At 40.2% G+C, this 26,729-nt stretch overlaps 1 protein-coding gene across 5 annotated transcripts; it reads left to right on the top strand.

Annotated features, from left to right (window-relative positions):
- The first annotated feature begins 602 nt into the window (after positions 1–602).
- rgs22 (regulator of G protein signaling 22) lies at positions 603–26,499 on the top strand. Of its 5 annotated transcripts, none has more exons than XM_066691056.1 (27): positions 603–810; positions 998–1,026; positions 1,483–1,545; positions 2,513–2,725; positions 3,096–3,181; positions 5,452–5,617; positions 6,312–6,477; positions 7,229–7,952; positions 8,304–8,465; positions 8,926–9,103; positions 11,611–11,741; positions 12,559–12,661; positions 13,016–13,138; positions 14,128–14,229; positions 15,298–15,492; positions 16,039–16,131; positions 16,582–16,748; positions 17,284–17,446; positions 17,941–18,099; positions 18,577–18,645; positions 19,516–19,677; positions 21,482–21,661; positions 22,047–22,205; positions 22,549–22,683; positions 22,930–23,044; positions 24,876–24,986; positions 26,253–26,499. In XM_066691056.1, the coding sequence occupies exons 1-26, from the start codon at positions 786–788 to the stop codon at positions 24,965–24,967; spliced, it is 3,960 nt and encodes a 1,319-aa protein (XP_066547153.1). In that variant the 5' UTR covers positions 603–785; the 3' UTR covers positions 24,968–24,986; positions 26,253–26,499. The 5 variants fall into 5 exon arrangements, with proteins under 5 accessions (XP_066547153.1, XP_066547151.1, XP_066547152.1 ...); XM_066691054.1 differs by lacking the exon at positions 26,253–26,499 and adding an exon at positions 25,354–26,235 and having other exon boundaries at positions 7,214–7,952; XM_066691055.1 differs by having other exon boundaries at positions 604–810; positions 7,214–7,952; positions 11,614–11,741.
- The last annotated feature ends 230 nt before the right edge of the window (positions 26,500–26,729 follow it).

The raw sequence follows: 26,729 nt of genomic DNA, 5'->3' as shown, positions 1-26,729 counted from the left end.
TTACTTCGCCTGAATTTGATTAGAGTATTTGTGCCTGTTGGAATAGGTTATTGAATTACTTAAAGCTGTTCAATTTAATATTTAATGTTTTACTGGATAAGGGCGTCTCCTAATAAATAATAAAATAATACAAGGCTGGTACTGTATCTGCCAGGGATAACTTTTAGAACTTTTAATAATGGAATTCAAATGGAAGTGCATTTATTTAGTATTCTAGCTTTATATCTAATTGGATAGTGTCAAATCGTTAGTACAAATTACCACTGTACACTAAACAAAGCAGGCTCCTTACATATTTAATATTTAGACAACTGCGATATAGCACAGGCTATTATCAGTTCGTATAAAGTGTGTTCCATGTATCGTGTAATATTCAGTTCAGATTTCCATCCATTTTGTTTTTTTGTGTAAAGTGTATCACTGGTTAGACAGTGACGAGGTAGCAACCATTCCACTTATTGTTTTGCTGCTGTAACTTGTACTGTTTTGCAGCTGATGCATGTGTCTAAAGGTCTTGCACACTGATCAACAATTACCCCAAAGTGAAAAACGTGCAGGAATCATTGGTGCGGATTGGTACAGTCGTGCCCAGGTTCAGCAACGTGTTTGCGCAGCGTCTGTGTGAAAGCTTGTTCTCGCTGGTCCGCATTGTGCGCAGCTCCATAGCAACCCCCCGAAACGGCTCTTATGCGACACATTTAAAGGACAATCTATTTGATCTAACCCCGAGGAGTGCACCAAGCACGAAGGGATTGTGACATCAAACCACCGCTTTGATTCCGAAAATGTTGGTGAAGCAATTGACTGTGGGTGAGGAAATACGTAATTGTTACTATACTCCTATAAATGCCATGCCTTTTTTCTATAACAAAACTGGATAGATTACTACCGTAAAAAGTTTGCATAATCGTTTTAAAAAATACTGATTTACCAAATACTTGACTAGTAACAACAGAACTAATTTTGTAACAACATAAGTATTTTGTTTACTTTTCAGAGCCACCGGATATATCCAACAACAATTTTGTGAGTATTTATTGTTGCATGTTTTGGTTCGTTCACTCCCCTTTAAAATCTATTTTTCAATTAAATTATTAAATACTAAACATGTAAAATTATTCTTAACACAGGTTTATCGTTTTATGACGACAAATACAAAATATATGATTGTCTTTTGGCTACAATAACGAGACATTTTACAGCAGGTGTACCAATAAAGTACTCATTCGATGCACTGCAATTAAGGACGCATGTGGTGGAGAATAGCTATATACAGCTGTAGCCCATGTGTAGCAATCGTCTGATTTGCGTACTGTTTCCTTGGGTAGCCTGGGAATTTTTAAATGTTAGTCTTTTGCCAAACTTGTGTTGACTAAACAAAAACTAATTACACAATAATTGCATTAGGAGACAGTTGTTTGACGCAACAAATAATAGTTTGTAGTGCTTTAACTTTCTAAACATTTTCTGCTGTCTTAACAGGAGGATTACTTAGTTAGAGATGACCTACTGGCGCACTATTTCAATGAATTCTTGAGTCTTCCGGTAAGGGAATATTTAAAGTCCACACCGCATTAAAAGTGTGGAAACAATTGACATGCATTTGCACTTGCTCGTAGTTTGTATTGCAAAGTAAATATTTAAAGTGATGATAATCTAAATTGCAAGGGTATAGACCAATATACCATTTCAAACATCATAGCTGTTTGCATTGCATATTGTTGTTGTTAATAGTAGTAGTAGTAGTAGTAGTAGTAATAGTAGTGGTAGCACAGTGGTTTTAAAATGATGAAAAACATAGTTGTTCTTTTAAGCTCTTCTATTTTTCTTGTAAAAGTGATGACGAATGGAAAATACATTACCACAATATAAATCATGCAGTACATTCAAACCGGCCATACAAATTATTTAATGAGTCAGATGTTTGCATAGGTGTGTCAGAAAATACACTTAACACATGTTTTGTTGATGTAACATGAACAATTAGAGCATACTGGAACCATAACTCTAGAACAGGGGTTCCCAGAGTGCGGCCCGGGGGTCAAATGCAGCCCCCGAAAGCCAACACCACCGCTTTTCTGAAACTTTAGTATATTTTTACACTTTATGATAATTGTCTGTTACCAATTGCACATGTAATTTTTGGGCAAATAATAAAACAACAATTAACTTAATACATGTTCCCTAACAGAAATGTATAAGAAATAAAACAGGTGGTTCATTTTCTAGTGCAAACACCCCCCACCCCATGCAACCTTGGGAAATTGGTCCTCCATCACCATACATTGGGAATCCCTGCTCTAGAAGATAAGTGTCATGCAGACTCAGTCTTTTGCATAATCTTAAACAGACATGATATCTGTTCAGACGTTACACATTCATTTGTCAATTTGGCTTGACTGATTTAAAAAAAAGAAACATGGAGAGAGCTTCCCTTTGAGTCCTTTAGCCTGTGACTTGTGGCCTGTGTGTTTGTGACACTGTATACATCTCTGTATTGATTTCCCAACAGACCTTTTCAGAGGCTATAACATTCAATAAAGACACTGGAGTCTTTGAAGTGGTCACCAATGCTGCAGATTTGCTGTCCAATCAGATAAAAGCTTTGCTAGCCACATATAAATCAAAAATCTCCACCTGTGACGTTAAAAGAAGAGAATGTGATTCCATGCCTGCCGAGCCATTACCTTCCATAAATATAATTGATAACACCTACAATGTTACGGTAAGATGATGCAACAAAAGAGAAAACGTAAAGAGAAAAAGTATGAGTGTTGATCTTTGATCTTATGTGTCTAAGGAAAGAAACACAGTGGCAATTGCTTATATAACGTAATTCTACTCCCCGATCCATAAAAATAGCAAACCTGTCTCAAAACTGAGAACTTGTTATACAATTCAAAGACAACAGGGCAATTAATCTTTTTTTTTTTTAAAGCAATTCTTGTCATGTTACTTCCAAGACATACAATACCTAGTAAAGACTCCAGTACATATGTACATTAACCAGGGAAGTGTCACTTTCTTTGAAATTATTATTCTACCATTGTATAATACTGTTAACATTCTAACGATAAAAAAATCTGTCTTTTCAGTGCTTGGACAGAGAACAAGGGGTTCAATGGATTAGAAAGGAGAGAGTGCCTTTATTCCTGCATAGTGATTGCTACTTTGAATACAGGTAAAAACTGAACTGTGGAAGCCTGTGCCACATCTGCTACAGTGATGTTCTCCAGAGACTTTTCTTTTTTATTTTCATGTAATTTTTTTGAACTGGTAAGTGGCACAGAGCCAAAATAGGGTATTTTTCTATGGTAGTTCAGGTGGACATAGCTGATATACACTCACCTAAAGGATTATTAGGAACACCATACTAATACTGTGTTTGACCCCCTTTTGCCTTCAGAACTGCCTTAATTCTACGTGGCATTGATTCAACAAGGTGCTGAAAGCATTCTTTAGAAATGTTGGCCCATATTGATAGGATAGCATCTTGCAGTTTGATGGAGATTTGTGGGATGCACATCCAGGGCACGAAGCTCCCGTTCCACCACATCCCAAAGATGCTCTATTGGGTTGAGATTTGGTGACTGTGGGGGCCAGTTTAGTACAGTGAACTCATTGTCATGTTCAAGAAACCAATTTGAAATGATTCGACCTTTGTGACATGGTGCATTATCCTGCTGGAAGTAGCCATCAGAGGATGGGTACATGGTGGTCATAAAGGGATGGACATGGTCAGAAACAATGCTCAGGTAGGCCGTGGCATTTAAATGATGCCCAATTGGCACTAAGGGGCCTAAAGTGTGCCAAGAAAACATCCCCCACACCATTACACCACCACCACCAGCCTGCACAGTGGTAACAAGGCATGATGGATCCATGTTCTCATTCTGTTTACGCCAAATTCTGACTCTACCATCTGAATGTCTCAACAGAAATCGAGACTCATCAGACCAGGCAACATTTTTCCAGTCTTCAACTGTCCAATTTTGGTGAGCTTGTGCAAATTGTAGCCTCTTTTTCCTATTTGTAGTGGAGATGAGTGGTACCCGGTGGGGTCTTCTGCTGTTGTAGCCCATCCGCCTCAAGGTTTTACGTGTTGTGGCTTCACAAATGCTTTGCTGCATACCTCGGTTGTAACGAGTGGTTATTTCAGTCAAAGTTGCTCTTCTATCAGCTTGAATCAGTCGGCCCATTCTCCTCTGACCTCTAGCATCAACAAGGCATTTTCGCCCACAGGACTGCCGCATACTGGATGTTTTTCCCTTTTCACACCATTCTTTGTAAACCCTAGAAATGTTTGTGCGTGAAAATCCCAGTAACTGAGCAGATTGTGAAATACTCAGACCGGCCCGTCTAGCACCAACAACCATGCCACGCTCAAAATTGCTTAAATCACCTTTCTTTCCCATTCAGACATTCAGTTTGGAGTTCAGGAGATTGTCTTGACCAGGACCACACCCCTAAATGCGTTGAAGCAACTGCCATGTGATTGGTTGGTTAGATAATTGCATTAATGAGAAATTGAACAGGTGTTCCTAATAATCCTTTAGGTGAGTGTATGTCACCTCTACTTCATGGCTGGTACACTGTGAGATTGGTAAACATTGCATAAGGATACTTCAGCATGTACTGGCTTGTTAAAATTGTGTTTGCGGAGCAACTGTGTGCTGTTCTTCTTTTATGTTTCACAACATTCTTATCATGTTGTATCATAATTAGATAAATACATTATTCTGCTTAATGTTGTTTCTCTTCTCTTGAAAGCAGACCGTAAACTGTAAAATCAAAAATCACAATTTCTGTAGTAATCAGATTATTTAAAAATGTTTGCCTCATGTTCTTTGCCCTTTTGTTGTTTAGTTGCTAAGGACTGTTTAATGAATTGGTGTAGGATCTACAGTCTCTTGACATTAAGTAGCCCCTCCTTTGTTTGTCACAGTGATATTAGTATCAGTTAATGTGCCAGAATGATGACTGTGCTTTGCAAAGCATATACAATCCCATGTGTCCTGTACTTATGTTGAAGGGTACTTGTTGGCAGGTACAATTCAGGCAATACATAAGTTGTGAAAAAAAGTTTATTAATAGTATTCACCTGATATTTGTAATGCTTTTTTCCAATGACTTTTTTTCAGGCTCAACTGGAGTAACATACGTCAAAACAAAAGACATGAAAGGCTATGAATAAAAGGCTGTGATAAATATCCTTTAAGAGTTTAAGACAAATAAAGTGCAAATGTCTGTTCAGAAGCCAGTTGTATCCTTTTAAATACACAAAAAGCTCTCTCAAGACATTTTCTCATAAAATTAAATCCAAGGGAGCGATGATCATTGCAACATGGAGTGATTTTTAATGGTCATATAAAACTGTCCTCTGCAAGAGAAAGAAAGTGAAGGGTAAGCTCTGATGGGTTTCTTATTCTTTGTTTGATTTCAATACTCTAGGTTGGCCAAATTGCTGTCTCAGATAGATGAGAACAGCTTAGATCTAAAGCTGCAGATAGACCCAGCTTTTCACCCATGGTCTGTGACTAGAGAACCGAGCACTCCTGCCCTGCTAGAAGATGATAATGAGACCATAATGAGGACTTTCTGTGTCTCACTGGGTCAGGTAAGATTCCTGTTTCAACCTCTGTTAAGGAAAAGCTGCATGTGTACAGAAAAACTGAAGCTGTAAAAAGAAATTACAAATTTCAAAGTACTCCCATACTGTCACGGTAATCCTCCTCCACCAGCTGATAAAATGTTTGTTATGAATTGAATGTTAAAGATATGTCAGTTATATGTAATTGTGATGATGTACTTAAAACACTTTTAAAAAAAAATCTTTGGTAGCTATCATTTGAACTAATTGCGACAAGGCATTTTTAAAAGTCTTCCATTGTCGGGCAAAACACATACTGGATTGCTGACGGCAAAAAATGATAAATAAATCATCTGCAGATGTAGAAAGTTCTCTGGGAAAAATTCAAACCCAGTGTAACAATCATGTGGTAACACCCATGGTATTAATAATAATCTAAAATAACAGGCGAGAAATATAGCTTGCACAGCTGCCAGTCCAAACAAGTGAGGCCAAACCAGCAAAATCCAGAGCCCCATTTCTCAAACTGACCACAAATCTTTCAGTAAGGCACCCTTTGATCCTGAGAAAAGTTCTCAGATAGAAGGAGTTGTACACCTATATCCTAGACAGTCCTTTGTAGTTTCAATAAGAACCTCAAAATGTTTTAGCAAAGCAATAATGAAATGAAAAATTAGAGCTGGGCTCTTGGAAATGGTTAGTATATTTTTTAAATTTACAGGCTTCTGTTCTGGAGAATAAGGAGTGGTTCACTCTGGCCAGGAAGAGTCAAACGCTGATTAGTACACAGTCTTTGCGGACACCGCTCTGTGCCTCTGAGGGGATGGACAGACTGTGGATCCCGCGTCAGGAGACTGGGGGCAGCACGAGTGCTTCAAGCAGCTTTGGTAATCTCTTCACTACTGGATGCTGTCAGATATGTTCATACTGTCACATGAAACTGTTCATTCCTATTACACTCCCTCAATTATTAATGTTCAGAATTGATCTGACTATGCTTAAAGCAATGTGTCTTTATTTAAAGTAAGAAACTATCAAATGCCTTAAGCACTTTCATAGGATGCAAATAAGTAAAGATGCAGCACAAAGTCATAAAGAGAAGTACAGGCTGTAAAATAAGGGCAATCGCAAGGCAGAAGCAAACAACAGGACCTGGAGGATTGCCTACAAGCTGGGCCTGGTTAATGTGAGTCAGAGGTTTTACAGGCTTTAAGATATTTCTTAGTAAACCCACAAACTGTGGGTTTGATTCCCTCTAGATCTGGACACTGAAAGAGGTCGGTGATTAACTAGACAAGTATGAGCTGGGCCATTTCCCTGCAAAAGGAAATTAGATATCCCCAAAAAATTTGCATGAAATTTGAGCATTTATTATAGTGTATAAGTGATCAAAATAGGTTTCTTATCCACAATCACAAAGTTAAGCTTCAGTCAATGTTAAATCTTATTGTTTTTGTCAAATTAAGAAAGTAATGAATCAATTATAATGATTGATTTAATTTACACGCATTGGTGCACTCCAATGTATTTAAGCCATGCAGGGTACTGGTTGACTAACTTCTTGAACTCTGTATTAGTCTGCTTTAGTGTAGTCAGATGATAGTTTATGCTTTAATGTTTTAGGTATTGCCTCTGCAGAAGAACTCTCCATCAGTCTGGATGGAGAACATTTGCGAGTACCACATTTCAGCCCCAGAAGGAAAGGAGCGCTTGCACACACCTCATCCTACAAGAGCCTAAAAAGTCTGGATGACAGCTGCTTTGCCTGTATCCCAGACTCGCCGTCGCAAACCCCGTCCACAGTGCTCCTGGACATGTCCTGTGAGAGTGGGATTGAGTGTGACAGAGAGGACTTGGAAGCCTGGGAGAAGGAGGAGGCAAGCCTAACAGAAGCATGTGCCTCAGATGCAGAGAGTCCCTCAAAACCAGGAAGCCCAGCATTAGAGGACTTTGTCTCCTACTTGGTGGACAGGGTTCTGAAAAACACCGTCTCTGAACTATGTGGAGACCCACTGAGAGAAAATGAGGGAGCAGCATTTGATGTCAACAGCTTGGATGAGCCTGCTGTCACAGATAAAGCAACAGAGGATCTTCCTGCAAGAGAAGGACTGCAGGAAGATCAGACCAAGGAGCCCTCTGCTCCTGAGCAGAACAGACTAGAGGAGGAGAGTGTGGTGTCAGACTCTGATGAAGAGGCAGTTGAGGAAGATGATAATGGTCTCCATGGTAATGTCTTCAGTACTAGTCATGGCCTGGAACGTTTCAAGAATTTCTTACAGGGAACACTTGGAGAAAAGCAGTTCAGTTTGTGGATGGATATCGAAAGACTAAAGAATATTGAGGATCCAGTGAGGAAAGACAGGTATTCTTCACTGTATGTATATATATATATATATATATATATATATTTTTTTTTTTATAGAGATTTGTTTTGTTTAGGCCTACAGCTTTGATTCAAGGCGTGAAAGTACTCTTCAGAATCTTATGTAAAGTGCAGAATATAAAATTGAATCAAGCAGGTAAGAACAAGTAAATTAACTGTATGGTTACTGAGATGTGGGCCTGTGTATTTTGGTTATATATTCATAAATGGTGTATTTGTAGTGTCCATCCTCATGGAATTTGTGTATGAAGTACTAAGCAGTTGTGGCTGATGAACAACTTTCATAATAGCATCTTTTTGTAGCAATTTTTTTTTTTTTTGCTGTGATAGACATCTGCAAAATATGAAAAGCCGGTACCTGTTAAGCAGTGGTCACAGTCGCCTCAACGCAGAGCTGCTGTCCAGACTCACCTTGTCACAGGCATTCTGTTGGACAGAATTGCACCTGCGGAAAATCCAGCTCAGGGTCACTGAGCCTCTGTTACTGTACTGGTAAGAAACTGTATCCTCTGGCTGATTCCTACTGTTGTTTTTGCTGGGGCTACATCCTGTGCTTCTTAACTCTTCTAGACAACAGAAGGCAGGTAACGCAAGCAAAACAACACTGCACAATGCTGTGAACAAAACAGGTGCTACCCCGTATTTCAGCTCTGTCTCATTGTGTCCCATTCTGAAAATAACAATAATAATCAAGGAAGAAATAAAAGCAGAGGATCTCGAAGATAATTCCAAGTACATAGATGGAAATGGAAATTGCAACCACCAAGTAAACAGCAAGCTATTTGAAAGCACAATTTACCTCTTAGAATGTAGATATCAAATTTCCTGTGTTGGGAAAACCATTCTTAAGACACTAGAGCATGAAATTAGAGAATAGACCATTAATTTTAGTTGCTTTTGTATATTTCTGAGCATATTAATCTTGTTTCTAATTCTCATGTGTGTTTGTCAGGGGCCCAAGGTTTTGCTTGGCACTGATGGCAGCTACAGAGAAGGGTATGGCCCAGCTCAAGATGTGGCGAGAGCGTCAACTGCGACCCCCTAGTAACATTGACCCCAGTCCACGCACCATCACCCTGTTGCCACTGCGGCCAAAGTCCTGCGTGCCCAATGTCTGTCTGGCTCCACAGGTAAACAGCAGGGGTGCAGTCAGAAGTCACAGAATTTTCTTTTCTCTAGCACTGGAGGGCCCAGAGTCTTCAGGCCTGGGGACCTCTTCTCAAGCCATGGCCTGCAATGGGGACCAACAGTCTAATCTGACATAAATAGTGTAAAATGTCCTGAATCAATCACGGCATTGGCTTTATAATGCACTGTTTTGCAGTTATAAAGTTTCCTATAGGGTGCTGACTATGGACATTTCTTTCAACAGGGACCTGCCAGTTTTAGCTAAGATTGAGATAAATCAAAGTATTATAATTATAATACTGATATTACTAATCACATCTACAAAACATGACGAGAGAACAACAGGTTCCATGTAAATCTAACCAATGTATTTCCATTAATGATCTATCCATTAACTGTTGTTTAATATGTAGCTTAAGATGTTTTCTGTCTAATGGATTTGGGGTTGTCAGTGAGGGCTGCTGCAGTACACCTATGGGCTAAAAAAATAAGAGACCACTGCAATTTTTTCTTAAATCAGCATCTCTACATGTATGGCAGCCATTCCATTCTAGTGTTTGTTGAATTCCAACACAGGCACACCTCATTCTACTGAATGAGGTACTGATTAGGTGATCACCTGAACCAAATCTTATTTAATGAGGAAAAGTATAAAAAACACTTCTGTGGTCATCACTATCCTCTTGCAAAAGGACCAGCTGGATGGTAAAAACAGTGCTAGTAGTTTCTCAAAAGTAATTGAAATCAAAAAATAACTATTGACCATGCCAAAAGAGTTGAAAAGGAAAGTTTTGAGTGCAGAAAAGAAGGGTTCAATTCTGGCTTTACTGGCAGAGGGATACAGTGAGCGTCAGGTTGCTACTTAAAATTTCAAAGATGGCGGTTCATAAGAACAAGGCCAAGCAGCAGACATCGGGGACAGCAAAGCTACAGACCGGCAGAGGGTGAAAACAACTCTCCACTCACTGGCATGACCACCAACTCATTCGAATGTCATTCAACAACTGTAGGATGGCAAACGGCAGCTGTGGTGAAGTGCATGGCGAGGACAGTTTGAAACAGGCTCCTAGGGGCAGGGCTGAAGTCGTGCAAAGCTAGAAAAAAGCCCTTCATCAATGAGAAGCAAAGAAGAGCCTGGCTGAGGTTTGCAAAAGACCATAAGGATTGGACCATAGAGGACTGGAGTAAGGTCATGTTCACTGATGAGTCCAATGAGTCCAACACCTGGTGGTCTAATGTATAGGAGAGGCCTACAAGCCACAGTGACTCGCACCCACTGTACAATTTGGTGGAATTGGCCAGATTTGTCTTTGTGAAGGATGCATGAATCAAGCCACGTACAAGGTTGTCCTGGAAGAAGACTTACTTCCTTCTGCTCTGACAATGTTCCCCAACTCTGAGGATTGTTTTTTCCAGCAGGACAATGCTCCATGCAACACAGCCAGGTCAACCAAGGTGTGGATGGAGGACCACCAGATCAAGACCCTGTCATGGCCAGCACAATCTCCAGACCTGAACCCCATTGAAAACCTCTGGAATGTGATCAAGAGGAAGATGGATGGTCACAAGCCATCAAACAAAGCTGAGCTGCTTGAATTTTTGCACCCAACATCAATGTGAAAGATTGGTGGAGAGCATGCCAAGATGCAAGAAAGCTGTGATTGAAAATCAGGGTTATTCCACCAAATATTGATTTCTGAACTCTTCCTAAGTTAAAACATTACTATTGTGTTGTTTACAAATGAATATTAACTTATTTTCTTTGCATTATTCGAGGTCTGACAACATCTTTTTTGTAATTGTGACCAGTTGTCATTTTCTGCAAATAAATGCTCTAAATGACAATATTTGTATTTGGAATTTGGGAGAAATGTTGTCAGTAGTTTATAGAATAAAACAAAAATGTTCATTTTACCCAAACACATACCTATACATAGTAAAACCAGAGAAACTGATAATTTTGCAGTGATCTCTTAATTTTTTCCAGAGCTGTATATGGTGAAGCCCAGCATTTCCCAAGCTTACAAAAATGCCCATTATAACATTGTAAGTTGCCTGCCAAATAGCTTAATAATAATAATAGTAATGGTAATAGTAATTTGGCATTCTCCATTAATTGATATTTCACAACTGAATCTGCAGCTTGAAACAAGTATACAAAGGGAAGCTTTGTTAACCTTTAATTTTATACAATTAGGTAGGCTTTTTAAATAATTTAATATAAAGACTTTCTATTAAGGAGTGTTGTTAGACTAAGGTTAAGCCCTAGTCTTTGTCTACCTTGTCTGAACAACTCACTCTGTAGATAACCTAACCGTCCCTTTTCTGAACATAAAAAATATATATTTATTTCAGTTTTTCCTTATTTCAAGACATTTACTTCTTGAATACTGAACATTGCCGATCATTGGGAAATTTGTATTCCTTTCATCAATTGTAATGGAATCAAAATCTTAACAGTATAACAAACGTCGGTTCAAAGCCAGAATCCTGTTTCTCTGTGTGTTAGAAGCTGATGCTGGTGAATTGTGTAGTGTCATCTCTGAAGACCAGGCCCACAGTATTGCTAGGCCATACACAGCCCCAGAAGAGCCTGCTGGGGCCTATACTCCGCAAGACCACTGCGACACCCAGGAGAAGGTCAGAAAAGTTTTTTTTCCCCAATGCAAGATTTTGCCACCTTTAAAAATAGTTCCACATTTTTCTTATCCAAGACAATCACACTCCCCATTCGACGGGAGAACACCCCTTCCACCCATCACATACATTTGAAACACAAATCTATAGAATTATAGATATATTTAACACCACTATCATCAGTTCATCAAACAAAAACCCCAAAACAAATAGGCAAAAACAAAAATAGAAAAACAGCAGCATATTTCACACTACAAAACCTCAATAATGCCGCTATAAAATCTAAATTTCACACTCCCCATGCATATATGCAGCTTGATGATTAGACCGATAACGAGAAAGATTACAAAGGATAGGGCGCCGTAATGCCTGCTTGCTCGTTTTTACTAGCAAATCAACCCCCTTAATTTCAACCAAGCTCTTTCTTGAATGAATGAAATTTGAAAAACCCAAAGTAATTTGATGCAGAGCTAAAGAGTGTAGCGATTACAAAAAGAGCCAACTATGCAATCAGGAATATCTTGAACGGATCCTGAAGCATGACAATAAATTTCACGAACGTGCAGAAATGTAATGAGCCTGAACAATAAATCAAACTAGCCTTCTGCAGTCCTCAGAATATTCTCCAATTTGAAAGGTGGCAGATCCTGGCCATGTTTCACAAGACTTTCACTTCCAGCTCCTTTGCTTCATAGTGGGCCCATACTAAATGTGTTGAGTGAAACGGGTCTGCTGTTGTTTGAATGTTGTGAGTGTTTGAGCTGCAGTGGTTGCATTGTCAGCAACTGTAAAGTGTTGTTCTGCTCTCTTGGGTCCTCAGGCCCAGACCTCTCTCGGCAGGCAGCTCCTCCTCCTCCATTACAGATCGCTCATACTCCCATAGCTTTGGGTGGAAGGCAGGCCCCTCCTCAGCAGAGCCCTGTGTAAGTCACCTCTCCAGAACTTTTTAGCTGCATTAACACTTGACAGTTAGATTAGCTAGGATTTTAAATTATTAAAAATTGGTGTCTCTGTCCTATAAATGTGTACAAGATCTTTGTTTTTAAGTACAACAATGGGCAAAGGCTACATAAATATAAAATCTGGAGAATTGTTTTTGGAAATGCTTCTAGTAGTTTTCAAGGGTGTCTTGCAAATAATGAATCGTGTTATGAACTGAATTAAAATGATCTGCTATTGGGTTGGTTAAGAGATACCTAGTACATTGAAAATAAATTAGATCAGACAGTGCTCTTGTGCAGGGCGGGGAGACAGGCTCACTGTGTGCTGTGTTGCAGTGTCATTCCAGCAGCAGTCCAGTTCTAGGTGGGCGGAAGATGGAGAGACTGCTGCAAGCCCTGCACCACGAACCCAGGACAGGCTACTGCTTCACACGCTTCTGTGAGCTCTCTGGAAACAAGGTACACTGGCTCACAGCAGCGCCCTCAGTCTCTGGCAACAGCAGGACTTTGCTGTTCATCATTAAAACTGTTGCCCTTTTATTTCCACATATGAAGCAGCTTATTTTACAGTACAGGACAGCAGTACACAATAGCAACACGAACTGCCAGAAAGTAAGCACTATAAATACTTAAGTTTAATAGTTTTTCTCAATACTTCAGTTAATTTCTTTTTTATCATTTACTGTTTGTTTTAGTTTTGTTACAAAAAAGTTAAAAACTTAAAATTACAGATTTATTTTTTATATAGCTTATAATATTAATAGTTGGAGACAGTTCAGTTGTACCAAATGTTGTCCTTTTAAGTGAAAAATGTAAATGGCTAAATGTTGAATTACAATAGTAATTGCACCTTCAAAGTTCCCCTCTGCCTTATTTATTCAGAGCAGTAATTATAAGGACTATTCAATTATTTTTAATTTATTTTAAGACTTGATTAATTAAGATTTTAAATTAATCACTTAAAGTACAACATTCTGCATGACAGGACCTTGCATGTACATGCAGCCAGTGTCTCGTCAGAGTCATCCCAGGACAGTCTGCTCTATTCAGGTGTACCAAGTGTGGAAGGCTGCAGTGTCTTAACGTTTTTATTCCACCCAGTTCAGCTCATAACTGCCCAATTGACTTCACAATTCAGTTCATAACTGAACCAATTTAAAAACATAACACTATGGTGGTGATTCATAGAGCTATAAAACATATTGCATTGTGGCCAGCTCTGCAGACAGGAGTTTAGAATCATGTCATGGAGCTAAAACATTTGTCAGAGGTGTACAGGAGAATAAAGTGAACCAATTATTTCATAAGTCCTCCTCATCAATTGTGACAGAAATGGAATGTTGATTTCAAGACTTATGGTGGTAGGGAAAAAATTCATTGGTATGAACAAACCATCTAGGACAGGAAGAAGTGGACTTCCCTTCCACTGACATTTCTGCTTTTTACAGCTGTGGAAGAATGGTGTTTACTTCTGGTTTGAACTGCAGGATTACCACAGACTGTTCTTTCAAGAAGGCCTCAACTCATACAAACTACACAGACAGGCACAGGTGATTGATGAAGGGTATTTAAACTGTATAGAGCTGTGGTTTTCAAAGTGTGGTCCCTAGACCGCCAGTGGTCCAAGAAGTTCCTCCAGGTGGTTCATGGGCTGATGCGAATGCAGTTTGATTAACAATATTACAATATAAGTAAGCCATTCCCACTTAACAGCTACATTCTGTTAGACACAGCCTATTTGCCTAATACTTATAAAAGCTACATAACAAATATATACAGTTTTTGAATACCATATGTTTTTTATGTTCCAGCAATATGAATAATATTCTGTTCCTGGTATTTACAAATAAATGAATGGGTTTTGTCACCAGGGGTGGTCTGTGGAAATGTTTGCATCGTTTGAGTGAGCAGAAGGCCAAAAAAGTTTGAGAAACACTGGTCTAGAGGGAGAGAAAAGTAACTTAATCAACTGGGACATTGGGCAGCAATAAGTGTAGGTTTAGGAAATAGAATTGCATGTGTATGGGCGTCATTAGGTTTCCAGTTTAAGTGTATTGAGAAACTCCTAGATTTATATATAAATGTTTAACAAACAGAAACCTTGGCATGGCGTCTGGTTAACTGAATTAAATAAAGTTGTTACTTGGAAACGTATTTAAAATTTAATTTCAATTTAAGTGGAAATGTTGCTCAATTGCTCAAGCTCGAGTTTATATTACAAACAACATTATATTAAATATTAGCTATGTTGGCAGCCATGCTTCACACATGGTTTTCACTAAATCCAGTGTTTTACAAGTGACTCACCTGGGAGAAGTCCTTGAGAAATCTTCCTCTTTACTTGGTTGGTTGCTCATAAAGCAAATGATTTGTGGAAAATGATACATTTCCAACAAATAATGGGATTTAATCAAAATCGTACCATTTGAATAAATTACTTGGAGTAAAAACATCACAGTTGTGCAAACCTTTAATTATTCAGACCTCAAGCCTTCTTTGTGAATCTTTCTGGCATTTTTGGGGAAAGCAGACAGTGGTGGTACACTGGAACAATGAAAACTGCATGGTTCAACACTGAGAGCTAACGTTCCTTTTATGGTCTGACTGCTTCTATTTAGCTCTTGTATTCTACATATGTGTGTCATGGAGCACCACTGGACACTGGTGTTGACCTGGGCAGCAGGAGGCAGATCTATGACCAGCTGACCCCAGCTTTTGAAGAGCTGTTTGACCCTGCAGAGGAACATGTTCTGTCACTGCTGCTGGAGCCCTGGACACAGATGACAGCCTGCGAGAGGGCAGCTTATGAAAAGGTACAAACGAATGCTGCACACACGCACTGCTGGGCTAACAGTGTGGCACATTGCCAGGACACCTTTTGATGGTTAAATTTGGAATGAAGTGATAATAAATTGTTCCGTAAAGTGAGAGCATGATGCTCCTTGAATAGATCTTCTCATTGCCAAGAATGGAGACATTTTTATGTTAATCTTTTCTTAATGTTTTTTGGGTGTGAGTAAGTGAGAAAATATGTTGTTATTTAAAAGCATACACTATTACCATGGTAATGGAGGCCTTAAACAAACAACATTTCAATCTTGTTTGGTTTGGTAATAAATATTTTATTGTTCTTATTCAGTTGTTCTTCATCAAATAACCCCACGGATGTCAAAACCAATCCATGTCAGTAATGGCAGCAAAACTAAAGAAACTGCAAAATAACAAACAATTTAGCTCCTGCTTTCTCCTAAGCAGAATGAGCCATATAGGTGTCCCACTTCCGAAGGCTAGTTGGCATTGACCTTCGCAGAGTCTGCGTAGGCCATGTTGCATCACTGTGCTTGTCGTTTGGTCCCAAGGTGAAGTTAGAGGAGGAGACTCGTCACCTGGATTCGGTGCACTACAGGAAACTCAAGGCCCTGCACAAGAAGATGCTGCAAAGACTGAAGAAAGTAAGGCACTGCACACCTTTTACATCTGTCTGACATTTATCCAAGATATCCATTCGCTACGTGATTTCATGCTTCTGCCCTCCTGCCAAAGTTGGCTAAATCCCTCAACTTCCTGTAAAACAAAAATGAAAACCCCTCCAGAGCAGCCTACCTTTTATATAAGATGCAGTCAACTCCTCTTTTGTCCGTTGTCCATTGTGTTCTTTGAATCTGATCTTTGGGGACCAGCGTGCTTCTTTTCATTCAGCTCTTAATTATTTTATTGACTTAATTTCTCACTTTACTGCACCAAAATAACTCCTTTCCTAGGTCTAAGGCAGGTGTTAAATTAAAGAAACGTGTAACAGTCACTGGGTTGTGCTCCTTGAGGACAGGCTTTTGAAGAACACTGGTCTGAAGGTTTGGTTGTTTGCTATAGGAATCTCAGTCCAGTATCTCTGTCTTATCCAGGATGTTCCTGAACACAAACCCCCTGCTCCTCCGGCAGAGGTCCCCAGAGAGCCAGAGCTGTGGGCGCAGGTGCCCGAGGAGTTCCGCGGGTATAGCCTAGGTAGTCTGCTGCACCAACGCCTGGAGTTGGAGCACTTCCGCTCCTTCCTGGAGGAACACTTTGCCAGGTAAGTCCTCCCCTTCCACCCAGATCCATGTTGTAAAGACAATGGCACTGGCAAACATAGGTAGTTACTAGGGAACAGCTTTCTGGCATCTCACTCTTGGTTTTACTCTGTAGAAATGTCCCAGTATCTCTGTGAAAATATCTAGAATACTCTTTTTTTTTTTTAGAAAACCCAGCATGGCTCAGTTATTTTTTGCCCATTTCAGTGGCTTTTCACTATTGCAACCATTAGTGTGCACCACTGGAGATTTACCAAAAGGAGTGTGGTCCTTGGATTCCAGTCCCTGGTAATTGTTAAATAATTAAAAGGAACAAAATAACTATAATCTGCAACACCCACTGTGCTTTCTGAAAATCACATAAACACTAAATACTACATAAGCCACACTGTCCATAACAGTTAAATGTGTTTAAATTATTAAAGGGAAATTTGTATGCCATTGACTTGTGTTGATAATATGTCAACACAATGACAGAGAAGTGTATGGATGACAGAGAAGTGTATGAATGTACTTATTGTAATTAATTTCCTGTAGTATGGACCTGATGTGCTGGCTGGACATTGAGCAGTTCAGAAGGATGCTCCACAAGGACAGAGAAAAGAGGGAGGAGAAGTCCAAAGACATTAAGAGCATGTACCTGAATAAGAAGTACTTCTTTGGGCCCAACAGCCCTGCAACCAGAGAGCAACAGGAAGAGGTAACCATGGCTGTCTAACTTTGTCACAATTCAGTTTAGTATTTATATTTACACATTTTTACAGGCACTGCTTTAAAATTTGGAAAAAAACACAAAACAATCACACTGTGGTTAAAAGTGATTGTGAGGTGGGATGGACAATGTCTTTGTGTTAGAAAGTCAGAACTAAATAATGCTGACAGACTTTGGCCTCAGTGTTAGATCAAATAGATTTTCTCATGTCCTACTGGACCAGGCACTTCAGTGAACTTCTCAACTTTCCTATAAACATCAGGAGAACCATTTACCCATGTCAGTGTGAATATATTTGTCATTCCAGTGAGATGATAACTCAAGTGCTAACTGGAATAACAGGTTAGACCCATTGTGTAGGTTCTATAGGGAAAACAATTAAGCAAAGGGCCAGGCTGTAGAGAGGCTTGAGCCAGAGTGTGGGTGGACAACAGGAGGCAGAAGGAGTTGACACAGTCTGTTGTGTGTGTGTGTGAGGGCAGGTGATGCAGCTGGGTGGGGGCTGGGGCAGGATCCTCCACGAGCGTCTGTCTGCACCCGTGCTGATCGAGGTCCAGAGACATGTAAGGAGGCGCATCGAGAGGAAGTGGCTGCCTCTGTTCCTCGCCTCCCCGCAGTTCGCAGAGAGGCAGAGGATGCAGGTATGTCAGTTAGGCTGTAGGGTGCAAGCTAGTAGGGAGCCTGTCAAATCTAGTGCTTGAGAAATACAGAATGTGCAGACTTGATTGAAGAAGAAAGCGAGGACACTGTCAACGAGGTCCTGTCGTAAACTGTTTAAGAGCAATGGAAGGAATCTTTAAGTGTTTGAACATAATTGACAATCTAAATATACTATTAATAGTTTTGTTTAATTGACTGGCATTTAATAGGCATTCACGTGTTTTCAAGCAAATAATTAAAATTCAAAGAAGTGGCATATACAGACCCTAATAATACCAGAAAAGGCACACCCACAAACAGTTTTAATGGATGCTTTAAACAGCAGAAACTGTTCAAAACAATATGTTGCTTTGTGCCTTTGTAGTGCTGGAGCAGGTCAGGTAAGATGCAGTGAAGCTTGTGTGATAGTGCTGTGGGCTGGCAGGTCAGAACATAGGTTGATTGTCTCCCCTCTTCAGGCCCAGATGAAGGATGTGGCTGAGGATCAGGCCTTCTCGAGACACAGGAAGAAGAGGGAGGTGTGGAAGGTCAGTTATCCTTTTTCTGAAGAGCCTTTGTGATTCAGTAACTGTCAGTATCTACACATAGAACTCAAACCCTTCCCTTCAAACTAACATGGGTATGTGTTTCATTCACGTTTAAAAATACAAGGGAAGAGTAATTTATAGTAAACACACTAACAGAAAACCGCTCTCGTTGCTTCCAATATATTATCAGATGTTTTTCCCCTCTAACAGAAAGTATTGGCAGTGAATTATTCAGTGTGATGGTGCTAAAAGAAGTTATAAATCTGTCTCAGTTTCTGAGCAGTGACAGACTCTCTCTTCCCTTCTCTATGAAGTAATCCATCATGTGAAGAATCTCTCTCTTACATAATAGATGTTATCTCATGTAGTCTGGGTTGAGAGGACCTTTAAGGAATGCTGATAATTTCTGGTTCCACAAACTGTGTGAAACAAGAGACACACTTCACACCTTATTCTAAATCTCGCACATAAGGATTTGACACACATGTCCTTACAGTGAAAAAACATTAATTCCTTAACCTGTCTCAATTATTTGGTCAGAGTTTGGTAGTATATTTTAAATACAGATAATTCCCTGTACAGAGCAACATACAGTGTATATATACAAGATCAGAGGTATTGGAATGTTTGGAAATTCTGGCTGGCGTCTCGTATGGAATTTATAATTCACAAAGCCCTCATATCAGGTGGGAATTATTCATGTGCCTGCCTAGCTAAATGGAGTGAACTTCTATTTGACAGAAAATAAGGACATTTAAAAGTGCAAGTGACCTTTGAAATAACTTCTTCAGCAGGTGTTTCTATCAATTGTACGTTTCCTCACTGAAATATCTGCATTTCCACTATAAACACCCCGGATCATGTTGACAGTACATTGACAGTAAATGGGTGACGTCATCCAAAGAAGTCCTGGCCTTCCGGAAGGCCCTGCTGAACCCGGTGACCTGCCGTCAGTTCCAGCGCTTTGTGTCCCTGAAAGGAGATTTCTTGGAAAACGGAGTGCTCTTCTGGCTGGAGGTGCAAAGGTATAAGGTGAGGTTCCCTGGTGTAGACTGATAGGGGGGCTATGGCAGAAGCTGAGATATCAGCTTTCAGGGGAAAGGAGATACTGATAGTTAATTTCATGCTAAATTCTGCTATTTTTGCATTACTGTTTCTAAACATAAGTTCGTTGGAGAAAGCTGATGCATTTGATTAAAAACTAAAGCAGTACAGTGCGTGTATACACCTATCAGCCATAACATTATGACCACCTGCCTAATATTGTGTAGGTCCCCCTTTTGCTGCCAAAAGAAGCCCTGACCCATTGAGGCATTGACTCCACTAGACCTCTGAAGGTGTGCTGTGGTATTTGGTACTAAAACGTTAGCAGCAGATCCTTTAAGTCCTGTAAGTTGCGAGGTGGGGCCTCCATGGATCGGACTTGTTTGGCCAGCACATCCCACAGATGCTCGATTGGATCGAGATCTGGGGAATTTGGAGGCCAAGTCAACACCTTGAACTCGTGATTCATCAGACCAGGGCACCTTCTTCCATTGCTCGGTGGTCCAGTTCTGATGCTCATGTGCCCATTGTAGGCGCTTTCGGCAGTGGACAGGGGTCAGCATGGGCACCCTGACTGATCTGCGGCTACGCAGCTCCATACGCAACAAACTTCGATGCACTGTGTGTTCTGACACCTTTCTATCAGAACCAGCATTAACTTTTTCAGCAATTTGAGCTACAGTAGCTCGTCTGTTGGATCAGACCACATGGGCCAGCCTTCGCTCCCCACGTGCATCAATGAGCCTTGGCCACCCATGACCCTGTCGCCGGTTCACTGCTTTTCCTTCCTTGTACCACCTTTGATAGGTACTGACCACTGCAGACTGGGAACACCCCACAAGAGCTGCAGTTTTGGAGATGCACTGACCCAGTCGTCTAGCCATCACAACTTGGCCCTTGTCAAAGTCACTCAGATCCTTACGCTTGACCATTTTTCCTGCTTCTAACACATCAACTTTGAGGACAAAATGTTCACTTGCTGTATAATATATCCCACCCACTGACAGGTGACATGATAACGAGATCAGTGTTTTCACTTCACCTGTCAGTGGTCATGTTGTGGCTGATCAGTGTATATTCTACGAGTCCCTGGAACTCTACTGGAGAGATGAATCACCATTCTTCCAAAATATATTTCCTCATTTGGTGTTTTGATGATGGTGGTGGAGAGCACTGTCTTAACACGTCGGTCCAAAATCTCCCATAGGTGTTCAATTGGGTTGAGATCTGGTGACTGCGAAGGCCATAGCATATGATTCACATAATTTTCATACTCATCAAACCATTCAGTGAGCCCTTGTGCCTTTTGGATGGGCGCATTGTCATCCTGGAAGAGACCACTCCCATCAGGATAGAAATGTTTCACCATAGGATAAAGGTGATCACTCAAAATAACATAGTAATGATTTGCAGTGACCCTTCCCTCTAAGGGCACAAGTGGACCCAAACCATGCAAGGAAAATGCCCCCCATAGCATAACAGAGCCTCTGGACCCCCTCACTGTAGTGGTCAAGTCACTTAGATCCTTTCCTCTTGCCATCTTGATCCAAAATCAAGGTCAACTGGGCCTTTTTATACATGCCACAGAGCATGATATGATGTTAATTGCTTAATTGTATCATGCAGTAAACCTGTTTGAAGGCATCTGCATTCGTTATGTTCCTCCACTAATTTATTCAGGTTTTTCCTTTTCCTATTTCTCTCCCCACCTGAATACTGTTTCCAGGTCAGGGTTTCGAGTCTCATTTGAAAATAAACTGATCAACAATAACAATTAACTTCCTTTGTCTAGGACTTGTGCCACTCGCACTGTGACGAGGCCACCATCCAGAGCAAGGTGACCACCATAATCAACTGCTTCATCAACTCCACCATCCCCCCCGCCCTGCAGATAGACATCCCCCCTGAGCAGGCCCACGCCATCCTGGAGAGGAGGAGGGAGCTGGGCCCCTATGTATTCAGAGAGGCACAGGTCTGCCAGTGCTGACACAATTCTACAGTGATGGCACAGGAGTTGTTTTGCAATAGAATTGTATTTTACTGCAGAGTTTGAGTTATGATAGAAATCCTCAAAAATGTTGTGGAATAATATTGACTCCAGTAACATAACAGTAGGTCTCTGGTATAATAGCCATAGAGTATTGTGCATTGTGAACTGGAGAGTTACACCACCACTGTTGAGTTTAATTGAAAGCTTTCTCTTTAACAATTTGAAAATATCAATATCGTTTAATCCGTTTTATTCTCTCATTCATGCTGCACAAGATTTTAGCTCATTTCTGCTACTTACTGACCATTTCCTAGTGGAGGTGCTTTCATCTGAGCAGGTGTGTGTGCGTGTGCGTGCGTCTCTCCAGATGACAGTGTTCGGGGTGCTCTTCAAGCTGTGGCCAGAGTTCTGCTCCTTCAGGAGCGGCCTGGAAGAGGAGAAGATCCTCCCTGTGCTGCAGAGAAAGAGGGAGCAGCAGCAGGAGAAATTCCAGCGCAGGATCAGAGAGGAGGACAGGCGAGCCAAAGTGAGTCCTGAAAACACTTCCGGAGTTGCGTTCACTCCTGCTTCTGGATTTGATGACATTCTGGTGCTAAATGATAGAAGTGGTTCATTAATGTAGGGCCCCGTGTTCTTGGCCAATCAAATGACCGGTGTAAATCGGCAAGAGTAATGCTTTGAAGAGACAAGGAAAGCAGTATCAGGGTGGTGGTAATTATTATACATTATATCGTTAGACGTTTAATAGACAGGAAGAAACACAACTGAATCACTGTATAATTACAACATTCATTACGACAGGTGTTTATAGGGAATAATATGTTTTGTAAACAAGTGAATGCGACCAGGTTTTTCTGTTTAATGATCAGGAACAGGAAGAAGCCAAGAAGAAGTCGAGTTTTGCAGCAGATTTCTTTGGAGACTATGAGAGTGTCTACAGTGGCAGCCAAGAGGGAGGGGTGCCAGGGAGAGAGAATGGGGGCCCAGCATATCAGAGTCAGCAGGTAAGACACACCAGCATACAGCATTTTTGCTCAGGAATCCTATCCATACCTATCCTATGTGCAATATCTGGGCAAATCATTTTCCAAACAAATTGGTTGCAACCAAGCAGGAAACTACATTTGAATGACCACCTGACAAGCAATCCAACAAGAAGTCTGTGTTTTACACATACAGTTGCCACCTGATTATGTATTCCTACTAGTAATTTATTTTTATTTTTTTGGCTTGTCTTGTTTCTCCTTCAGATTTCCTGGTCTTACTCCAAATACCTGGAGGCTCTGGAGCAAGAGGAGATGAAGCTTCACCACCACAACGAGCAAGATTTAAGAGACACCACACACTCCCTTTCCTCAGACCCAGGTAGATGCATGACACACTCCACACTGTACACTGTAGGGCTGGGCTGCTTAAAGGTATACTGATCAAAAATATAAACTCACCATGTAGGTGTTGGTTCCATGTTTTATGAGCTGAAATGAAATATTTTTTCATACATGCAAAAATCTTATTTCTCTCAAATTTTGTGCAAACATTTGTTTACATACCTGTTAATTTCTCCTTTGCCAAGATAATCCATCCACCTGACAGGTGTGGCACATCGACAAGCTGATTAAACAGCATGATCATTACACAGGTGCACCTTGTGCTGGGGGCAATAAAAGGCCACTCTAATGCCACAGATGTCTCTAGTTTTGAGGGATTGTGCGATTCGCATTCTGGCTGCAGGAATGTCCCTCAAAACTTGAGACTTAAAGTCCATAGATTGATTATTTGATTCATTAATTTAAATTGACTGATTATCTTTATATGAACTGAAACTCATTGGAATTGTTGCATCTATATTTTTGTGCAGCAGGTAGCAAAGGTGGTCATCTAGCAGGTTATATAGATCCTCTTGAATCATCAGCTATTAGGACATGAGCAAATATGCTGAATTACTAGTAATTACTAATAATTTACAGGTCAGGCTTGGTAAATCTCAAATCTCAATCTCAAAAGAAAATAATAGGTTGTTAAAATTCAATTCATAATTTGTTTTCAATTAAATTCAAGTGTTCCCCAGTAAAAATAAATCTGGATTGGCTGGACTCTCATACACCGTAAAACTATAGCTCATGTTGCATCTATTCCCTCTCTGCAGCTTTCTCTCCAGTTTATATGGAGCTTTCAGTCTGGAACAAATCTAATCTAAGTTAATGACCCATGCATGGGCTCACTAGAAAAAAAAAAAAATTCTCCATATAGAGGATTCTAAAACCATGTAAACTGCAGAATTAACATATTAGAAAGCAAATGATAACAAATCATAACAAATAATAAATAGACCTACCATGGATGTTGATAAAGTGCAGAAGTTTATCTCTTAAGATGAGGAGCTGGTCCAGGATGCAATACAGAGAATCTGCTGAAACTTACATGAAGCCCAAGACCATAAGCCTTTCGGCCTCTTGATCCTTTCTATATTCACTGATTCACACTCATACACTGAGTATACCATAACCAAGGCTCTTTGTTATTGGCCCTTTACTTGAAAAACAAGAATGTGTCTTTCCTGTTGGCAACCATAATATTGTTTATTATTTTTATATCTTTATAAAACTAAATCAATCCAGACCAATTATCCTTGACCAATGACTTAATTATCCACATCACAGGTTAATTCTGGTCTGACTGGTTATGCTTCAAATGTCCAGGATCAGGTTTCCTGGGTGAAATCAAACCTGCTGTAGTGTAACAATCTCTCCCATGACACCAGTGCAATGCTTGGCCACTAACAGCAGTTTCCATCACAGGGAAACACAGTCCAATAAACATTTTAGTGTAATTGTAGATGCTGTTTTAAATTAAAGTAACTGTTAATGCCCTTTTAATAGAAAATGGAGGAGGTTTCACCCTCAGAACTACAGATGCTTTTCATGACCCATCCGTATTTATTAAGGTATTATTGGGAATACTTTATAATTGAATTGAAAAATGCTGACTATAGCCAAGTATCTCTATTGACCCAGTGTTTAGTCAGTAATTTATCATAACATCTGTGTTACTCAGAATGAGACAGGTTTGATGGATATGTTGCATGGCACACTAATGAAAGCATATAAAGCTATGAGGTCAATTGCACAGCTTCTGATTGGTTTCTTCACTCTAACAGTGCTGCTGTTCACTATACCTTCCCATGATTCCATTTCAGACACCTCCTCGCTCCACAGCAGCAAGTCGAATGCCACCAAAAGAACCCTGCGCTCCATTCCGTCTCTCAGAGCTGAAAACATCCCCCACTGATCTGAAACACCAGCTTCAGGTCAGTGTAACTCACAGACCACCAGACAACCAGGGAGTGATTGACCCCTCACCCTTCTGCATACAGGAAAAAGCACCTGAGAGATACACTTACAAACTGCTTCTCACAGTTGTGCACACAGATATACACTAGACTGCTGCATGAACACAAATGCAATAGCAGCAGCCTGACTAATCTGTCTCTCACCTCTTAGATCTGCCAAAGAACTCTCTCCAAAGTGAGGTTCACTGCTAATATTTTCAGTGCAGGGTTTTCACTGTTTCATGCCCTCTCCTGCTCGCCATTCAAGCACTTAGCCCTTTGACTTGAATTGAGGTTTTACTGATGTGCTACCTTTCTACCACCACCGTCTTATCTCCTTCCATAGAACAATGTTGCTCTGTTCCCCTCTGCGATTTTATTGGGAAGGGGGCCATTCTCCCACTGTCTCCTGGGGAACTGTGACTCTGGATACACAGCAGAGGGCTCACTGGAATGCAGTGACACAAGCGCATTGCCATGGAATTCACTCCCTTCCATTTGTATTTGATGGCACGAAAACAGACTGTTTGTTAATTACCAGTGCTTGGAGCGAACTCATTCTGAAGACACAAATTGAGAACTACCAATCCAGCAGTGTGCACAAACCATTTCTGCATAGACGTGTCAATTGTTTTGTAACAGTGTTGTAGAAATGGTATGGATGGGATATAAATAAACTAAAGGCAGCATATTTTCATAATGATTGCATCTGTGACCATTTGTTTTACCATTTGTAATATTGGCAGGCCTATAGAATTTTTGCAGGGCTTTTGAAGCACTAAATGTTGTTCGAAGCCCTTTCTTCCTTCCTTGTAGACTCAATTACTTTTTTAATAGGGATGGTGTAGTTAACTTTACTACTTAAACACAATGTTTTCTAAACTTTAAGAATTTTACTAAATGTTTTCTCTTATTTGTAATCCATTTTGATCCCATAGTACCAAGTATAATTTATACAAGTATTTTTTCCATCCCAGCGAACTTTACTGTTGAAATACTTGCATCTCGCTCTCATTTGTAAAAAGAAAGTCTTGAATGTGCTGAATGTTTAATTGAACTTAGAGCCCCCTCATGTGGTCATGAGCAGTACTGCATTACCACAAACATTAGGACAGTCTTGATTAGTTGGTGTATACCAGTGGTATCAAATGTATGGTTCCCAGACCACCAGACGCTCACACAGGCTGATACGAATGCAGGTTGATCTGGAAATGATTAACTAGGCCTTTTTTTTTTAACCCTTAGATTCTGAAAACAATGGACACAGCTTAATGAGAGCTACACTTCTGAGGGACCTCACTCTGCTACAGAACTGCATTAGTAAACTGTGGCACTGAAATGCTCTTCTTTCTTTTTGTTTAGAAAACTGCAGCAGCACTTTGCATAAGGTAAAACAATACAAATATAAGAATATGAAATGACCAAAGGTAGTTCAACCTGTAACAATAATGACAAGACCGTGATTAAACAGTGATTAGTGCTTTCAATACTACCTGCAGCTGTGCTTTTCTTGCCAAAATATTAGATTATATATTACATTCAGATTGTTATATTTGTAAAATTCATAAAGCGTAAGTAAGCGTAAGCAGAATCAGTTTGATATTTTTCTGAACATGCAATATGCCAGACAGACCAGTACCTGACTGTTTCCCCTTGGAAGCAGTACATGGTCCAGTTATACTGAACATAGTGACTAACCCTTTACTCTTATGTCCACTGCAA

This window comes from Amia ocellicauda, chromosome 18 (assembly GCF_036373705.1).
Source record: "Amia ocellicauda isolate fAmiCal2 chromosome 18, fAmiCal2.hap1, whole genome shotgun sequence".
In the NCBI taxonomy this organism is placed as follows: Eukaryota; Metazoa; Chordata; class Actinopteri; order Amiiformes; family Amiidae; genus Amia; species Amia ocellicauda.
Note: the sequence above shows the minus strand (reverse complement) of the source record. Positions and strands in the feature narration are given on the sequence as shown.